This window comes from Siniperca chuatsi, linkage group LG13 (assembly GCF_020085105.1).
Source record: "Siniperca chuatsi isolate FFG_IHB_CAS linkage group LG13, ASM2008510v1, whole genome shotgun sequence".
Taxonomy (NCBI): domain Eukaryota; kingdom Metazoa; phylum Chordata; class Actinopteri; order Centrarchiformes; family Sinipercidae; genus Siniperca; species Siniperca chuatsi.
This window is the reverse complement of record NC_058054.1, coordinates 23,013,463-23,032,832: the sequence shown is the minus strand read 5'-3', so window position 1 is coordinate 23,032,832 and position 19,370 is coordinate 23,013,463. Positions and strand designations below refer to the sequence as shown.

General features: G+C 40.2%; 1 protein-coding gene across 5 annotated transcripts in view; it reads right to left on the bottom strand.

Moving 5' to 3' along the window:
* Positions 1-3,330: 3,330 nt before the first annotated feature.
* The window catches only part of carmil3 (capping protein regulator and myosin 1 linker 3), a 76,964-nt gene continuing 60,924 nt past the window's right edge, over positions 3,331-19,370 (bottom strand). Inside the window, exons 26-40 of one of the 5 annotated variants that reach the window (XM_044218799.1) lie at positions 18,185-18,298; positions 17,258-17,433; positions 17,055-17,148; positions 15,007-15,132; positions 14,325-14,391; positions 13,416-13,603; positions 12,575-12,654; positions 11,630-11,749; positions 10,580-10,742; positions 9,385-9,754; positions 7,192-7,298; positions 6,888-7,080; positions 6,511-6,582; positions 6,060-6,179; positions 3,331-4,093 (exon numbers count right to left, since the gene is read on the bottom strand). In XM_044218799.1, the coding sequence (XP_044074734.1) occupies positions 4,053-4,093; positions 6,060-6,179; positions 6,511-6,582; positions 6,888-7,080; positions 7,192-7,298; positions 9,385-9,754; positions 10,580-10,742; positions 11,630-11,749; positions 12,575-12,654; positions 13,416-13,603; positions 14,325-14,391; positions 15,007-15,132; positions 17,055-17,148; positions 17,258-17,433; positions 18,185-18,298 (2,031 nt within the window). In that variant the 3' untranslated portion in view covers positions 3,331-4,052. Of the gene's footprint in view, positions 4,094-6,059; positions 6,180-6,510; positions 6,583-6,887; positions 7,081-7,191; positions 7,299-9,384; positions 9,755-10,579; positions 10,746-11,629; positions 11,750-12,574; positions 12,655-13,415; positions 13,604-14,324; positions 14,392-15,006; positions 15,133-17,054; positions 17,149-17,257; positions 17,434-18,184; positions 18,299-19,370 lie in introns of all 5 variants that reach the window. The other 4 variants (XM_044218802.1, XM_044218801.1, XM_044218800.1 and 1 more) reach the window with 4 other exon arrangements.

The window sequence follows — 19,370 nt, the reverse complement described above, 5'->3', positions numbered from 1 at the left end:
AATTTTTAAGCAGCAACAGTAGAGTACAGTAACAGACAGTATAGTAAATTTACAGAAATAACTCTCACATTTTAAAATTGTGTACATTACTTTTAAACAGACTTAATAACTGAGACTTTACAACTGAGCCAACTTAATCTGCTGATGAAGACTATATACTGTATATAGCGCCAATTCATAACTCATTATCTCATTGCACTTTTCCTATAGAGCAGGTCTAGACCGTACGCTTTATAATATTATTTACAGAGACCCAACAAATCCCACCATGAGCAAGCGCTTGGCGACAGTGGCAAGGAAATACTTCCTTAAGAGGCAGAAACCTTGGACAGAACCAGACTCAATGATGGGCGGCCATCCGCCGCTGCCGTGTTAGGTTTTGAAAGAGAGAGATGTTTTGGGGGAGGGGGGGTGAGGGAGAGGGAGGCACAATGGAAATACCACCTAGAATTTCTTTTTTTTTTAAATAGTAGAATAGTAATTGTAGTGTTCATATTAATAAATTAATAATAATAGGAATGACAGCTATAGGAAAAACAATGTCAGTATTAGTAACAGAGCCGATAACAACAACTGTAGTAGCAGTTGTCCAGCAGGAACACAGCGGCAGCATGCGGCCCACAACCACAGATCCAAACTCTGCAGCTCCGGAGGCAGAAATACCTGCTGAAAGCGACAGAAGGAGAACTAGGACATAGGTGTTTGGAATTATTGTGGTGATACTAAGCTAAAATCCCTTCTTTTTCCTGGTGTTATTATATTACCTAACACAGAAGCCCACCAAGACCTAAAATCATTTCCTAACATCATACACACAGTGGAACCTTTCATGTGGCAGGCTTTGTCACCTGGTTTTGTGCTGCTAAGTAGGTGCACAGTGGAGCACACTGGCTCATATAAACTCATTACCAGCCTTCCATTGTTGACACAGGTAGTCAAGTGGCTTGCTGCTGACCCATCTGCTGGTGCTGAACACATGCTACTCACACCAACACAACGATACACACACACACACACAAACACACACAAACACACACAGACACATTCAGGGGAACACACACTTCTCTACAAATACTGCAGGCATAGATGAATGAGCGAGCTTGGAAAGTGGAGGCAAAATGCAGATAACTGAGTGCACACCTCACAGCATCTGACACGCATCAAGATGAATGAGCTGGAATACCCTCAGATAATAATATGCACACACACATAGTTTTGTTAGTGGAACATTGTGTTTATGCATGTGTGTGAACCGTGTAGGTTTATAGTGTAATGAAACATTCAGCTGAGCATATGGGGTGTGTGCATGGAAAGACAGAGAGAGAACCGAGCTTATCCAGTGACGCAGCGTATGTGAATGCAACACCCCTGCATGTGATGTGTCCTGGCAGTGTGGGAGATCAGGTGACTGGATGGAGGGAATTAAAAGCTTCTCATTTTCACAAGACAAACAGGCTCGTCATTGTTTGGAAAAGGCCTGACGAACCGTCCGAGCCTGATCTCACCTGTGTGCCTGAGATATGTGCGTGACAGAGAGAGCATGCAACACAGAGTGAGAACGTAGTGTATAATATGGGCCTAATCTGCTGTTTGCATGCCAGAGGTAGGAGTAATTAATGAGCATGTTTATATTGTCAATTACGTGCTGATCTCGCTCATTAGTGAGCCTCCTCTAGACGTTCGAATGAACTCATCTGTAAAAATCAGCATCACAACAGCTGTAATATGCATATTCTGCCCTCACTAACACAGCGGCAGTGACTGCTGCTAGGAACCATGATTATAGTACTGACAGCGCATTATGACTTGGCAGTGACATGTCATTGGAACAGTGAGCAGGAGGTTTCGGGCTAGAGGAGCGCTCAGTCTCTGCTGCCATCTGCTGCTCAGAAACAGCAACAGTCCATCAAAAGGTGGATCTGGGACCGATTTAAAGGAGTGCTCCGCCAATTTAGTATTGCACTTCCATAAAGCTGGGGGATCCACAAGAGACAGATTTTTAAAAGTATGGGCAAAATCAAAGCAACAAAGGGTTGAGATATCCTTGTAGCTCCTGGTATATGTCAAGTTCCAAAGATGCTGGATTCTGCATTTCCTATAATGCAACTAAAAGCATCTTTTCATTAGACCCTTCTCTGCATGGTAAATGCCCAATTTTTTAAAACACTGCACCTCCAGTTTGTAAAGCAGACTTTTTATTAAAGTACCAGTTTAGATGAGAAGAGCAGCCGGTTAGCTTAGCCTACCTGTAGCTTAAAAACTGGAAACGGGGAGGGGGCGGGGCACAGCTAGCTTGACTAGCCTGCAGTCTCTGCTGATTATGTGTGATTATGTTATCACAGTGACGACAAGACTCCAGAAAGTCACTGCGCCCAGCCAAGAAAGAGTCCAGCACATAATCCCCCTGTAAAACCACAACCAGGCAGGCTGTTTCCCTCCTCCTGTTCCCAGTCTTTAAGCTACAGATAGGCTAGGCTAAGCTAACCGGCTGCTGGATGTAGCTTCATATTTAACAGACTGACATGACAGTAGTATCAATCTTCTCATTAAACCATCGGCAATGAAGCGAATAAGTGTATTTCCCAAAATGTCTAACTATTTCTCCTCCTTTGTGCTAAGCTAAGCTAACATCTGCTGGCAGTGGCTTCATATTTACTACACAGAGTGGTATCAATCTTGTCATCTAACTCTTGACAATAAAGTGAATAAGCGTATTTCCCAAAATGTCAAAGAATCCTTTTTAGTTTATGTCAGGATAAAGACTGGAAGCAGGGGGAAACAGCTAACCTGTCTCTGTCCTAAGGTAAGAAAAAAAGACAAATCTGCCTGCCAGCAAGCCTCACTAACAATGTTATATCTCTTTTGTTTAATCCATAAAACACCTAAATGGAAAAATAAGAAGTTGTGGTTTACTTGCTGGAACTGTTTCCTGGTTGGGTCAGTGTAAGCTGAGCTAGAAGCTAACCACCTCATTGTTCCAGCTCTATACTTAGTGGAAAACATGACAGTGGTATCAATTTTGTCATCGAACTCTCTGCAAGAAAGCAAATGAGTGCAATCCCCAAAATGTCTGGCTATTTCGTTTTTTAAAAATATAGTTATCAAGCCCAAACCAAGTGATGATATCATCTGGGGTAATTTTCTTAGACTGGACAAAGCTCCTCTGGAGCCACAGAAGACATTATACAACTGTTTTATCTAAGTAAACCCTGTGACTAATAAACTGACCTTTATGTGTTCCCTTTTGGGAAATGCATGTTACTCTCATATTTTAACATTTAAATGTATATGCAGAAAAATGCATCATAAACATGACTTTCAATAATCCCATTCCTTGTGTAAAGTCAATTTTATTTATTCTGATTCATAGAAGCATTTTTAGAAAATATACTCATTTTCAGGCCTGCAAAATCAGATTAAAACTGTAAGTGATCCACTGACTGACTTAAATACTCTTGAAGAGATGGGAGTGCTAAGTGCATGATAACACATTTCTCAATCATCAACGTCAGTATACACCATAAGCATACTTACACAGTTATCAAATGATATATTATCACAAATAAAAACATGATTGTTAACTGGTAGAATTACCACAATGGTTAGTGCAGTTTTATATTCATTATTTACATCTCCATTAGAATAAATACAGTACAAACTCACTTTTAGTAGTCACAGATTGTCAGTAAAAGACAGGAAGGGGATGAGAAGACAGAGTATTTTAAATATTAAATGACTTTGCACAAATGCATAAAACAACAGTTCATGATGAGCATACTGGAGAGGCATTGAACTGTGCGTGCTTGTATGAAAGGTACTTTATGTACTGCAGGTCAGAGCTTCCCTTATGCCTGAGAAAAACCATAGCAAGTGCAACCAGTTAAAAACAGAAAGCATACAGTACATGCATTTTCAGCAACAAATGTTTACATGGATTAAAAAGGAAAAAAAGCTGCTGTTGGAGCTTTGTCAGTTGAGTCCACACAGTTTTAAAAGCTTGTCTCTCTCCAGTCCTCCCTTCCCAGCAAACTTCTTCTGGTCCACTGGTAACGTCATAACGCGTCTCTGTTACCAAGCTGGGGACTTTCACAACCTAAAGAAGCAAATACAATGTCAATACATGACTTTAACCCTTTCAATGGATCAAGTCAGTATGTGTAATGTGAAAGGTGTCACTAGTAGTGACAAACCTACAGAAAATTATCACCCAATCCTGTAGTACCCCTCCGTTCTACAGAGCATTGTAGCGTGTTATAGCTCATTGTTTTGGTTTTACAGCCCACAAACTACTTTCATCAACATTGTTTCCATCGTTGCAGACAGACATAGTTAGCGACTAGCTGGTGAACATAGTGGAGCATTTAGCTGCTAAGGAGCCAGATATTCCCCTCAGGAGTTGGTGGAGAGTAAAACAAAGGGAGAGTGAATATTGGACTTACATTTATCAGTTGAACACAAACACGACTCCAAATGAATGCTAATGTTTCTGCGTATCTGCTTGATGTATAAATAGGCAACTGTCTGCTGACAAGTTCACCATATCAACTTTAAAAGGTTGTTTTTGTTGACAACCAGTGGCCAAAAAAAAAAAAAAAAATCAATTGCAGGTTTAAAGCTGCACTAATTAATATTTTATATTAACAATGGATCAAATGACTGTGTAATGTGAAAGAGGTCGCCTGTAGTGCCAAACCCACAGAGAATAATCACTAAACTATGCAGTTGCCCTCAGCTCTGCACAGCCTTTTAGTCTATTTTGGATCATTGTATTGGATTTCTGGCACACAACGCTCTCTGCAACCTTCTTTTCAACAGTAGCAGACAGCTGTTTTCAGCAAAAAAACTAATAAGTAAACCAACTGTACCTTAACCTGCTTAATGCCAAACAGTAGAAAGACAAAGTTAGCAACTAGCTAGTAAGCATTGTGGAGCATTTAGCTGCTAAATGCTAAAAAGGAGAATGAAAATTGGATTTACATTCATCAGGTGGCAGAAAACACAGCTCCAAATGAATGCTAATGTTGTTCTGTGTCTGCTGGATGTGTAAACTGTTTGCTAACATGTTTGCCATCTACATTTTGTACGTATGTCGGATGTGTTTTTAGCTTGTTCTGCTGCCCCCAAGTGGCAACAAAAAATTCAACTGAGGCAGCTTTAAGTTACAGGAAACACAAATGTGCCTATAGTCCAGATTATGAAGTCTCTGCTTGATGCATCAGCTTAAAATTTAGCCAGACAGAGCACCCAGACCACTTAGGTTTCACATTTTCTATATAACTGGCTTTTATGCCATTATTTGTGACATGTGGACCCTTTTATCATTCTCACAGTGATGGTAATTGAGTCCCCTGCAGCAGGATTTTGATATGTACAGTTATGTATTACAGAGGTAACTGGCAGTGGTTTTGCAATGTCATTAGTGTCCCTTGAATTCCAATGCCTCAGGCCTTTCTTCAATGCCAAACGGCTCCATGTAGAAACTGATGATGAATCAGCTAAAGATGGCTGCCAATTATCTCAATGGAACATAGTATCAAAAAGGAATCAGCTTCAATTAAAGCGAGAATGATAAAAGGTCCTTATTTCAAAAATGGTGAAGTTCTCGTCTAATAGCACACTTATCCAGGCAGAGTCAGATCCGGCTGGCAGCTGCAATGAGACAATTCTGTAAAACAGCCAAATTACATCTTTAAATTATGTTTTATAATCTCTTTCTTTGATCAGCCATTTATAAAATACCGGAACAAGCATGCATTCAGTATGTAAGGTATGACTCATCCATGTACAGTGCTATGAAAAAGTCTACACAGATGAGTTTTTACAAAAGTTACAAAATGAAGCTGTAAACACTTTTGAACAACTTTTTTTTTTTGCTTTTAATCAACTTCATAGAGATTGACTGATTTTTTCTGATTTTTTAGAAAAATTAAAATCAGACAAAAATCATTTTTAAATGATTTTGTATTGCCGTAAACTGTGCAAAACCTCAAGGGTCGCAAACTTTTCCTGCCACATGGTTCATACCACACATATCTGCAGGAAGTGAAACAGATACATACACCTGGTCCCAGCAGGGTAGTCCAGAGATCTGTTTCTGTACTGGGGGAAATAGGGCTTTTTCACAGGGAATCTGCGATCTGAAGACCTCTCCAGATCGTAGGGGCTGTCCCGTTCCATGCCTGAGAGGAAATGCCATGAGAGACACACACACACACACACACAGAGTGGGGTGGGAACTGAAAAGGGGTTGCAGGATAAAGCAGTAATGCGGTACACAGCCAGGAAGCTCTACAGGCTTGGGAGCACATCAAATAAGAGACTCGTGCTGTTTTCATTTGATAAAACATAACAAAGGCATTGCACCATTCTTATGAATTATGAACAAAAACAGCAAGATGTGCATTTGGCTCAGACAGCCATGTGTATAACTAAACAGCATGCATACGGTGTATATCATATTGTGTGCACAACAGCAGGGGTGCTGTAACCACAGTGTCAGACGTACAGTACCTATGTCAAATGAGTTGGACTTCCTGGTGTGACGTGATGTTGCTGGAAATCCATTACGACCTTCTTCCTCATCTGGTTGGTGGAAAAATCATAATCATAATCATCATCATCCGCATCTTATTCTGTCCATATGGCCTTCCTGACGTCACCTACAACATACAGCATTCTGTCTCCTCGATGTGGCAGTTTATTCTAACTAGCAGAACTTAAGAAAAACAGTGCCATGTGTAGAATCTGAAACTTTTCAACAGGACATCACAGAAGAAAACTTAAGTACCAACCACACTGTTATTATTTACTGTATTATGAGTGATCTACCATATCAATTTTCTGACTACTGTCTCCCTCCTTTGCGGTAAAATAACACTGTTACATACCTTGACTGACAGGATCTGCTGCTTCTATCCCAGGCTTGGCAGATGCTGGTGGGCTTTTCCTCTCAGTGGCCCCCTCCTCTAGAATGATTGGCGGAGCAGGAGGCAAGCTCCTCTGGTCATTGGTTGGTTCTTCACCTGGTGAGGTTTTGGCCTTTTCCGGAGAGGTCTTGTCTCTTGAGAGGTCGAGGCTGGGCTGAGGGAGGAAGACAGCATTTGGTTGCGTTACGAATCAGAGTCTGCTGCGTGAGCGTTACTACAAAATGGGTCTTGTTTTTCCTTTTTCGTCCTTTTTTACATGCTGTACCTTATTGGGTATAAGAGGACGCTGTCCCTCTGGCCCTCGCACTCTCTGCTTCTCTTCACGCTTTCTTTCACTCTGGTCTGCTTGTACTTCCAGCCTTCCTGCCTCTTCTGGTAAGACAAAAGCACAGTCAAAACAGTCCTTACAATGATCCATTAAAGCTTTGAAAAGTAAAAACCCTAAAGCGCAAATGCTGGCAAGCAGCAGCGGCTAGACTGGGACTGAAATCAATGCTAAACATACAGTATGCTGCACAAACAAAAAACAGAAGTATAAAGCAAACAGCAAACAATAAACCACCTACAATTATGGACTGAAGTGCTTGCTGCGATTTCAAGACAAAAAAGTATATGCATATTATGCTGACCACTTTTTTTTATATGAATATGTGCTTATGTTTATATGCTGATGTGTTGTCACTGACATCCAGTTAACAAGGAAAAAAACAGCAGCTAGCATTTTTTGCTGTCCACATACTGCAGCAAGGTTTTCAGTCAGAGGATAAAAGTGTAATTTTCTGTACCATTTCTTAATTTTTAATGTCAATCTGCAGATTTTTACATTGATTTTATGGCATGACCAGTTCTGGCCTCTAGCTATTGAACTGATCTTTTAATTCCCTCTGAGCCAGAGTGCAGTCTATAACTACCTTCGTAACAGACAACGTTTGGCTCATTACAAAGTCTAGACTTGAAACTAACAATGACCCTCACTCTATAGTTTGGAACAGCGTGCCTTTGGGACTAAGCCAATCAAATCTCTGTCCACTTACACTATATCTCTCTGTAAACGCACTTGTCTTGAACAAATGTTCTTTTAATGATGTTGACCCTTTTTTTTTTTTTTTTACAGTATGTTAGTTTTCTAACTTTTTATATGGCTTCTTCTGAGCCCCAGAGGTTTTTAACTGTAAACAGTGAAACAAAAATGTATCACTGCAAACCAGTATTATTAGCTGACATCTATACATTTCTTTGTACTACATGTAGCCTAGATCTGATAATGCATCATTAATGTAACATTATCGCTCGTAATTATTAGCAACTGGGGACCCCAACATTATCAAAAAAAGGTGCATTTTAACATGACCTTTCTTCATCATTTGTCTACAGTAATTACACCATGGTATCATAATTCATCTAACAATGATCCTGAATGACACACACACACACACACACACACACACACACAGAACCTTCACAGTATTTTGCAGTTTCTTTGGCTCAGTTTTCTAAACAGAGTTCCAATCTGCAAAATTTAAAAATTAAACATTGTCTACAGTACATCACTTAATGAGAGCATCACAATGTTATGTTTAGCATAATGTTGTGATGCTCTAAATGGAAATGATTGTTTGATTTTAAAATAAAATGGTGTTTAATAAGTCTGTCAACAGTATCTAATTCTCATCAATACAGAATCTGCAATAGCCTCAAGATTATTAAAATGTTGATGAGAAAATAAATGCACAATTTCTGCAGAAGTCACTATTTGAAGTGATGTAAAGTAAGATTGACCTTTGAAAACTTTCATTTTATGTATTAAATATGCTGTATTACAGTACATATGGATAATTGTAATAGTAGTCTGACTTTACAATACATTAATCCTACATTAATGCAAGACAAAATAATGATTGTACATTACTGCATCAATTTACAGTTTCTGGGTTTTTTTTAATCAAACCTAAGAAATCTAAATTGCTTTAATTACTTTAATCATCTACTGTAAAATACAGTGAGCTGAAATGATATTGTAATGCTGGGAAGCATATAAATTAAACCACAATTTACACTACTGTAACTGGTACTAAATACATCGCAACACTTGTGATCAAATGGAAAGAAATGGCATTTCTTTTTCAACCAAATGTATGGCAGTAATGGTGAAGCACAGTATTTAACAATTATGTTTGCAATGCTACTAACCAGGGCGAAGCTGTTAAAATACGTAGACATGCTTGCCTTTTATTCAGTGATTTGTATGCTTCATAATAAGCAATGAAACTTATGCTATTATGAGGTGACTGAGCGTGTGATTTGGTGTTTTGCACTTTGTGTAAGTTCAGCATTTTTGTGTTGAAAAGGTAAGAATTTAGAAAGTCAGTTTGGCTGTTTATATGAGGAGTCTTGCACATTGAGCCAAAGCAATCACAAAACACTAATAGAACTTCACTTGCTGTCTAAGTGGCAGTACCTAAACTCTCCTGCAGGTGTCTCTGCCTCATGGCAGACAGACTGGGCTTGGTGCTCTGTGGAGGTGGCTCTGGCCTCGGCCCACCGGGAGCCACGTTGCCGCCACCTCCGCTCTGCCTGTCCTCCTCCATCTCAGTCCGTGAGTCTGTCAGGGCCACGATCCTCTCCTGCCTGCCTGTCTCCATCTGTCTGTCCGCCTGTTGCTTGGAGGAGACCACGTGGCCGTTAGTCCGAGTATCTGCTGGGGCATCTGAGACGGCGGTCGATCTGTCAGTATCGTCTGTCTCTTTGATGTCACAGGTGCTGCTCCCATCTGAGTCCTCGATTTCTGCCCCGATGCAGCTGTACACCATGCTGACCAGGTCTGTGGACTGGATGAGGACAAAAAACAAAAAAAAATATAGATAAATGAGTCCTCAAACCTTCAAATATTAATTGTCAAATTGTCAAATATTCGACTTCACTGCCAAGGATTCCCTGTTGTTGATGATGTACTGAATCATGTAACCGTCTAGTCTGGTGGTAACGATTAAAATTTGTAATTCTAGGGAATTCAGTTATACCAAAATTAAATTATCCCTCATTTTGCTAGGGATGTCCTTAAATCCCCTCAAGGATCAGTAAGGATCCCTGGACTCTACTTTGAGAACCAAAGGGATTTGGATGACTCCAACGCTCTCTGCGCGCATGTGTTTGTTTATTTGTTTGTGTGTGTGTGTGTGTGTGTGTGTGTGTGTGTGTGTGTGCGTGCGTGCGTGTGTGCGTGCGTGCGCGCTTTTGGGCAGAGATTTAAAATAAGCCATACAGTCCTCCACACTTCTGGGAATAGCAGGTGGTGGGCACAGCATGCAACTGTGCACTGTGTCGTGCCATTTGAAACTAAAGGAATTGGGAACGCTCGTAATTTGGATCCATATAATATAGTTAGATTGGGAGCAAATTGAAAATATGGTATTGAAATAGTCACACATTTGCATTTACAACTGTTTGTTGTATCAGATTGGTGCACTATTCCACAGAAGAATAATGCAAAAATGTGCCAAAATGTTTTGGCTATTTGCACGTTAAGGAGTGTCACTATGCTTTCAAAGGTCAAAAGTCACAGTTAGCTAGAGCGCAGCACCCTTGGAATTTTGGATTTCTAGTTGAACAGTGGTCACAGCATGCTCACTGTGACTGTCCCTAACACACTGTACCTGTCTTTGGATGAGGCAGGGGGGGCTGGCAGCCCTCAGATGCACAGGTACACCCTGCATGGGCCGAGGTGAAGGCATGGTCCCGTTTGCTCCAGGAACAGTGCTCTCTGGCCTCCCAGCGTCCTTAGGGTGCTGTATCATCGAGTAGACGTTCTCTGATGCGCTGCTAGAACAAACAGACAGAAAAACACAAGAATTTTTCATGAGTGAGTCATATTTACAAAATGTTGTAGTTAATGAACACATCATTGACCCAGATGCTGTTACACTTCCCACACACACTGTGCTGCTGTAAAAAAAACCCCAAAAGAAATGGATGCAGAGGGCAGCCAAGTCAATGCTGCAACAAACATCTCTTTGATTGCTTAGCAACAATCTGCAGGTAAAACACTACAAAACATGGTTAGCTGTTTTTAAAAAGCCTTTTTTTTATTTTTATCTATAGCTGGCTTTAAGATGAGTCATCTGTTCTTTTATGCTTCTCTTTCAGACTGTTGTAGGCTGCTGTAAAACTTGGCCTCCGTGTAAAGAGTGTAACTCCTGCGCCGCAGCAAGGTTGTTAACCAGAGAGGCGATTGCATCACCAGTTTTCAGCCTTTAAGTTGAATTTGTAAGCACTCCTGTCAGCTGAAACACATACTGGAGCTCTCACTGAGTGCCTTTTTCGCCTCCTTTTTGTGTAACTCCTTTTAATGGTGAAGTTTACAAAGAGTGCCTACAGAGTGCTGTTCTCTCCCCTCAGCTATTAATGTGTGTAATTCATTTTTGAAAATTAGTTTGCCTCCTTGTACTTCTTCCTCTTTGCAATACTGCTGTCTACTTTTTAACTATGGTGCCGTTATGTAACAGCAGATTAAATGTATGCAATGCCATGAATTCAAAGCAAAGGAAAACAGTTGGAGACAGCGAAATATTTTCTTCCATTAAAATATTTATGAAGCAATGAAGTGACGTTAATGCCCGGCGCTGGATTAATTTAACCGCCATCTCATTCTCTGGCTCTGTGCACTTAAATGTTACTTTCACTCAGTCCCTGGGCTGCATACTTACTCTGAGTCCTGATTAGAGATGGTGGAGTTGCGGTTCTTGCGGAAGCCGGAGAAAATGGACAACACGCTGCGTCTTTTCTTTCTCCTCAGTGACTGGGCCTGATGGAGGGATGACAGCTGGCTGAAGGGGAGAGAAACAGGAGAAGAAATGAGAGAGGTTATTAGTAAAGCACTGCAGCCACTTATTCGTAATGTCTGATTTAATATGTGTTCGTAGTGTTTGTTTTGTTGTTTCGGTTAAATGTTGGGTTTTTTTGTTATGTATGTGTACGTCTTGGGACGCAAGACAAATTTCAGAAAATATTCTGATAATAAAGTGAAATCAAGACAACTGAGTGAAAGAACGGATGGATATAGACAGAGATACATACAGTAGGATCAGAGTGAGAGGTCATTTTGGTTGGAGATTGTACTATTAATGCAATTAGCCATCAACCATTATTGACAGTATAAGTCATCACTGGCTAGCGGATGCCAGTGTTAACAGCGATATTATGTGTGTTATTTATGGTAATGAACCATGTGACAATAATAGACTAAAACGTGGTCATTCTGTCTGGGGCTGTACAGATGGTTTAATTTATGTGACAGAAGGCATAGTTTATGCTGCCTCAGTGAATCTTTTTCATGCACTGCTGGTGAGCATTAGGCACACGCTGTCATGTAGCCGTATAACTGTTTGGGAACTACTATTTTCCGTGTGGTTTGGGTAGTCATATTGCTGTGCAAGCCGTGTATGACTATCTTAAGTAAGTTGCTTACAAATGGCTAGCTTAAAAACTGAGCTTTAATGTGTCAAAATCATCATTACACCACCTTACTACTCATTAATGATGAGTTTTTCCAAATGAAGTTTGGAAATTAGCTAGCGCACTGTAGTAATAAAATATCTACTACATTTTCTAATGACTGCACAAAAAAAAAACCTTTTGATTCTGTGAGCTACCTGTCGGGTAGAACTCTCTTGCTGTAGAAATCAGGCAGTCCATCCTCCAGCATATTGACTCCTCCGTTCTCCGAGCAATGCTACACACACACACACACACAACAGGAAACAGATAGAATAACAGGATAACAATGATCAATCCGCCATGTCGACAAAAAGCTGAAAAGCTGACAAAAGGTATTATCATTTCAAATTTACTGGCTGGCAAAACCGGATCCACTGCCAACAGAAGTCTGTTTGTAAAACAACTCCTCATCATGCTCCCCTAACTGAGTCTGTACGGATTTATAAAAAGCTTTTACAAAGTCTTAAAACAAACAAGCCGCTAAGTTAGAGGCTGCCCCGTGGCCCCTGGGAGATGGTTGTGCATGATTAACATTTGAGTCACAGAGACACATGCGACTGCTTCCTACTTTAAAAGGAACTTATTTTTGGAAAGTGCCACTGGCATGGAAAACAAGAACAAAAGTTCACACAAAGCAGTCAAGGGATGAAAAAAATAACCCTAAAAACTATTCATGTTGGGTTTACCCTCTCACCTCTCTTTTGTGGAAACACACGGGCTGAACTTCATGCTGTAGTATGAGCTCAAAAATGGGGCAGTTAAACATATACAATGGTTTCACTAGCACAATAAAAATGCCTTCTAGGTGCCATAACAAAGTCCAGATACCATTTTAAAAGTGCTAGCTGTGTTAGAATCAGGTCGGTATACAAATCTAGAGAAACTGCCGTTCAGAGTTTTCCAACACAAGAAGCTCGAGGGAAAGGTGATTCCTGCCCACTGAAGCTCATAATAAGGGTCGAAAGGTCACTGCCACGCCATTTGCCATCAACTCACAGACTCTGGGGGAGGGTGCCCTGCTCTGTGCCTCCGCGGTGGGCGAGGTCTGACGTGAGTCACGTGACGCAAAGGTGAGCCGTTGGTGGGGAGGGTGGACAGACACTCCCACGATGCCGAGTGGGTAAGAGGGGCAGAGTGAGGCGGAGCAGAGGGGGTAGGCGAGGGACTGGGCTCATCACCTAGACCTACAACGAGACGGGAAAGGATTGTGACAACATAACATAAAAATTCTTTTCATATCACTTGACATTTTGACCCACACAACACTACATATTAACCTGTTTTTAAGGTCCGTCCTCTTTGACTCTTTCAATTAAACAGGCCGAAGTTGCAATCAGATAATTGCTCATGAACGAGTTCTTACAGTACATGACGTTTTTCTAAACTCACATGAGAACACAGATATGAAAACGCTTTATTGCCTTTATTTTTAAAATCATTTTGAGTAAAAAAAAAAAAAGACCAAAAGCCCAGCCCACAGCCACGCTAGCTGCCCTGAGGCAGAAAATGGAGAGGCAACTCAGCTATTCTTAGACCATTAACACTAGTGGGGGGAAAAAATGTAACGTTTGGCCTGAGGGTGGTATCAGAGAAAATGTTATTACCTAAAATCATTTGATTTTAAGACATTACATGCTAAATTAAATACACTGGCTAATAAGACAGTTACTATTAGTATTAGCATGGGCTGAGTAACGTTAAAGCTCGCTTAAATATTGAAAACACATGATCACTCATTTCATCATGCTAAGTTGCGCACCACTGCGTGGCAGCAGAAATACAGCCCTTTCTCATTTTATTACCAATAGAAAGTCAACTGACCGTGACCCTGCTATTACTGTAAATACATCATGCTACATGAGCACTTGAGGGCAATGTGCTGCGAGTCGAGGCACAAAAACTCACTCAGTCTGGTGGAGACAGGACGAATCCTTCTGGTTCTGGAGCTCCGCTTCTTAATAGCCATTGTGTCCTTTTGTCAAAAGGAGATAAATGCATAATGAGCAGTGACTTGACTTCAAACCCTGTACTCAAATACGTTAACACAGATATGACAGCACACAAAGCAAGCAAAAAGAATAAAAACCTGTTGTGCATTGTATTGCAACAATAATAAATGATCATCACCTCCAGAGCATTGTGAAGCATTAGAATAAATGTCCTTAACAACCAACAATGATAAAATGCTATGAATTTTCGTCACAGGAAATCAGTTTGGTTGCTTTACAGCACAAAACAGGAAGACAGGACTGTTCTGGGATTCGTAGGGTCTCTGTAAATAATATTATAAAGCGTACGGTCTAGACCTGCTCTATAGGAAAAGTGCAATGAGATAACTTCTGTTATGAATTGACGCTATATAAATAAAATTGAACTGAATTGAATTGCTTATTTTGTCCTTCAAAAGCCCAAAATCCAATAGTAAATCAGCAAATTCTCACATTTCAGAAGCAGAAACTGGTGAATTTTCACTTTTGATTGAGAAATGACTTACAATATCAGCTGATTATTATTATCATTAGAAAAAGAAGCTCACTTTTCACTTACCATGCATACACATATTATCAGCATGTCCTCAGACACTTACTATTCCCAGGTTGACGCCCAAGTCCTCATCGGGAAATTCCAGAGACTCGATTATTCTGGACTGTCTGATAGTGCGTCTGCCCGTCCCAACATCATCCCAACGCTTCGCCTGAGACACCTGCCGCAGCTGATGCAACACACACACATCAAACACATGCATGAACACGTACACGCATTCACACACAGTGATGACACCTGGAACAATATCCTTCAACACAGTCTCAGAGGAGAAGTGTGTCCGCCTTTGTACCCAAGAAGCTCACAAACAAAGCAAAGGGTACTTTGCAGTAGTTTGCAAAACCTGTGAAGAATATGAATAAAATACAATATCTTGATTATCAAAGCGGAGTGAGGCATGATAGAGGGCAAACCAGCACTGCGGCAAAACAGAGAAAGGAAAATGAGATGTAACGGTAAATGCAGTGAATGGAATACAAAACAGAGCAGGGCAGGCAGTGTTATTGCCAGAAGTTTATTTTTGCCTCCTTTTCCACTGGCTTCATTCTAAACAATTCAATTTTATGGAGAAGAGAACCTGCAGGGTCTAATCATGGCCTTAACTGACTCAAATCTAGTTGTCATGTTGCTTCTGAGTGCAATTTTCTCCTAAAAAAGACGATCTATACTTCTAACCCGTCATCCTGATATGGTAATGACACACAGCAGCTCAAATACAGTGCCTACTTCAATCTAAATATTGAAAATTAAGAATACACATTCTTTTTGACAGCATGGGAGATTTCTATTGCAAACTTTCAACACATATCAGATTTGAATGGGTCCTCCATGCTACAGAAAGAGATCATAGAGTAATAATGAGCTTCTGCACTCGAATCAAATTACTGCTACTCTTTCTTAACTCACTAAATTGACTCTTAAAGTAAATGTTATAATTTTGTTGAGTGTTGACTTTGACTTTTGAGTTTAATCTGGAGGCATTTCTGGGCTGACTCTTTAGCACTCTGCTCGACACTGATGTGGCTGGAGGCAGAGTTGTATTTGCCAACATTTAATTAATAACGTGTGTGATCTGTAAGAAACAGACTTTTCAGTACACTGATGTATTCCACAGTAAGAGTAAAACTGGAGGACAGATTTACTATTAAAAATTCATTTTTTTTAATGTTCAGATGCTTCCATGACTCATCTTACTATAGAAAAATATTGATTCACAAAAATCATCATATCGTACACAAACACACAAACCAGTGAATGTACATGGTAGTGAATAGTTTTGTTAAAGCTGCAGTAGGTTACTCAAGGATTATCATTTATTTATATATATATATATATATATATATATATATATATATATAAGAAAATATATTAGACTCGGAAACCCAGATAGCTCTTTTCAAAGTGTGGAAACAATCCGAGCAACCACTCCGAGGCAGAGGGCGTGCCTGTATCCTGTCAAATCACTTCTAACCTACATCCAGCACATAACTTTTAACTTTTTGTTAATTAGTGAGCTTTGCAGGTGCTGGTAAGCAGATTTTTTTTTTAACCTTTGGACCGAGCCAGGTTAGCGGTTTCCCTCTGCTTCCAGTCTGTATGCTAAGCTACATGAGAGTGGTATCAATCGTCTCATCTAACTCGGCAAGAAAGCGAATAACTGCATTTCCCGAAATGTTCAACTAACACTAACACAAAAATCTGAATTTAAAGCTGAAATCTGTAATGTTTTGTGGGTAACATATGGTTATGCTCTATCGTTGCAGTAAAGTGTGATAAAACACTAAATAAAGGGGCATTTCCTCTGGTTTGTACAACTCCAATCTTTGTTGAGAAATGTGAATCATGTTTGTTTGGGTTCAGACCAATGCCAGTACCATTAAAGTTCATCATGTCCACAAGTAACATATTTGTGGTCACATTAGTGATAGCATTTCACAATTTTTTACTTTACCAAAATCAAGGTGAAAGTTAGGTAAACCCCACTCTAGATCCTCCATCATCTTTGCTGTGAAGTTATAGATTTCAGCTTTAAACGTGGATCAATTTCTTTCTACCTTTCTACAGAGAAGTCATGCAGTAAAGTGATATTACCAGTACCAGGGTTTTATGAGTGGTGTAGAGCTCTTGTAGAATCTGATCCACTATGGAGTTTGTCAGATAGGAGACCACAGACAACTTCACCTCCCTGCAAAGAGGAGAGCAAAGGACAACAGAGGAGGGAATAACCGTTAAATCAGTATGTTAGCTCAAGTTCTCGGCGTGACCTGAACTGTTTCACCAGCTCTCTTTCTTACTCTAAGGCTCGGTTAATATCCTCAGCCGCTCTCTCCATGAGGGCGTTGCGGATGGCGGAGCGAGGGATCGAAACTTGTTCGGAGATGGACGAGAGAGGCGGGCTGAGTCTGTCGGCGGCTGAGCAGGACATTGGACACAACTCGCGGCACAGAGACACCATAGAGTCCACTACCACCTGGACACAATTGACCCAAGACGTGCATCACTACAAATACATTACATACATGTTTAATACCTTTTCAATATATACACATTTATGTTTCCAAAGCATTGAATTATTCATGCACAGTGTTTTCATCTGCTCGCTTAAGATTTTCATCCAGCTCCTTTACTCTGACTTGTTGTCATCTTTTATTTATGTGCACTGTAGCAGTCAATTCATCCATGCATCATCTAGTAACAATTCATGTGATCTCTTCACATCTTCTTCCAGATCTTTAACTTCACCATTTCACACCAAAGTCGGACATTTGTTTATGAACACACACAGGTGAAAATTCCCCAGCTGATAGTATTGCAATTGAATTGATCTTGAGCTTTGAAAATTAGAAATGTGGCCTTGCGCATGACAGCAAAATTGGAAAGCACAAACAGAAATGTAAATCATGCTCAAGTAAGCTGAAATTCAATACAAAGTATCCCAGATTCCTCCTCCGGGTGTGCTGCTTTTTTTTTTTTATCATTCGACTGCACTGTGCTACTGAATCCCAATGGGAACAGAACGGAACTAAAAAATTTTGTTAAACTGTTCCTTCCCAGTGAATTTAAATGCTACATTTCTTTTGAAGTCAGCATACCTGCACCGCGCACAAAGTCGACCCTTATTAAAAGGCAATTTAAATGCAACTAGTCCAGAGCTCCACTACTGTTTAAAATACGGATGCATCAGGGGATGGCTGTTCCTGTAATTATGGCCTCCAACCTACCTGCAGTTCTTTGTCGGCAGCCTTGGCCAGTTCTCCAGCCAGAGTGTCCAGTCGCTGTTTGACGGGGCCGTCCACTGACAACACATGGGCCAACTCACACAGAGAGGGATACAGCTTGCACACACACACACACACACACACACACACACACACACACACACACACAGTAGGACGGGGAAAAGAAGACGTTAAGATCAGGGGAGGAAGGATTCAGTATCAAAAGGAAGAGTGCTCATCTAGCAAAATGTCCCCTTTCTGAAAAGTTATATCCTTATATGTGTTTTATTGTTGGATTATTATTATCAATGTGTAAGTAGTATTGCGATGTGTAGTAGCAGGAGAAGGTGGAGCTAACTTATATACTGTTGGTCCGTTTAATCGATAACAAAATCATCATATTTTATAGGATAATATGTTTTTGTGTACCAAATTGGGACTATTTCATAATAATCTATTTTTATTCATAAATGTATTTATCTTAATGCAATTAACACATTTTGGGTTGCCAGCTAGCTCTACTAACTTTTGCTGTTGGCTTATTAAAAAGTGAGAAATCTGTGACCCTTTTAATGACTTAAAAAGCTGCAGGAAACTCAAAATCTTGAATTTGTAACTTAATAGGTAATAGGTAATGTTATTATTTTTATTTGCTGGTTCAGACGCAGGGTTTTAAGCCTGTTTGGCTCTGTTTCATCACAGAGAAAAACAGGTCCAAATAAGGAACACTGCACCACCTGGGCGTCTCCTGTGATGTGTGTTACTGACAGTCATTAGTCTAATAAGAGTCGACAGGAGGTGACTTCTAAGGACAGTGTAGGACTGTTACAGCTGAACCATGTACATTTGGTGGATTTGTCCCCCATAAACCTTTCCAGGAGCTTAATCGGAGTGACAGAGACAAAGAAGATTTGTGTGCAGCACAAATTTCAACCAGAACTGGATACAAAACAAACTGAGCTATAAACCGTTTAGTTCAGGAGGCTGTACAGCAGCGCCTGTTGAAGTTTTGTGAAGCTCAGCAATTTTCTAATGAGTTTTGTTCTAATTAATAGTTAATTAATAGTTCGGGTTGTTGAGTGGATCTGTGTATTGATACTCGGGTGTATTGATACTATTCAGCATAAACGAACTTTTCATTTAGTTTCTTGCTGGGTTGAACTTGGTGAAGCTGCTCTGTAGTGTTTTC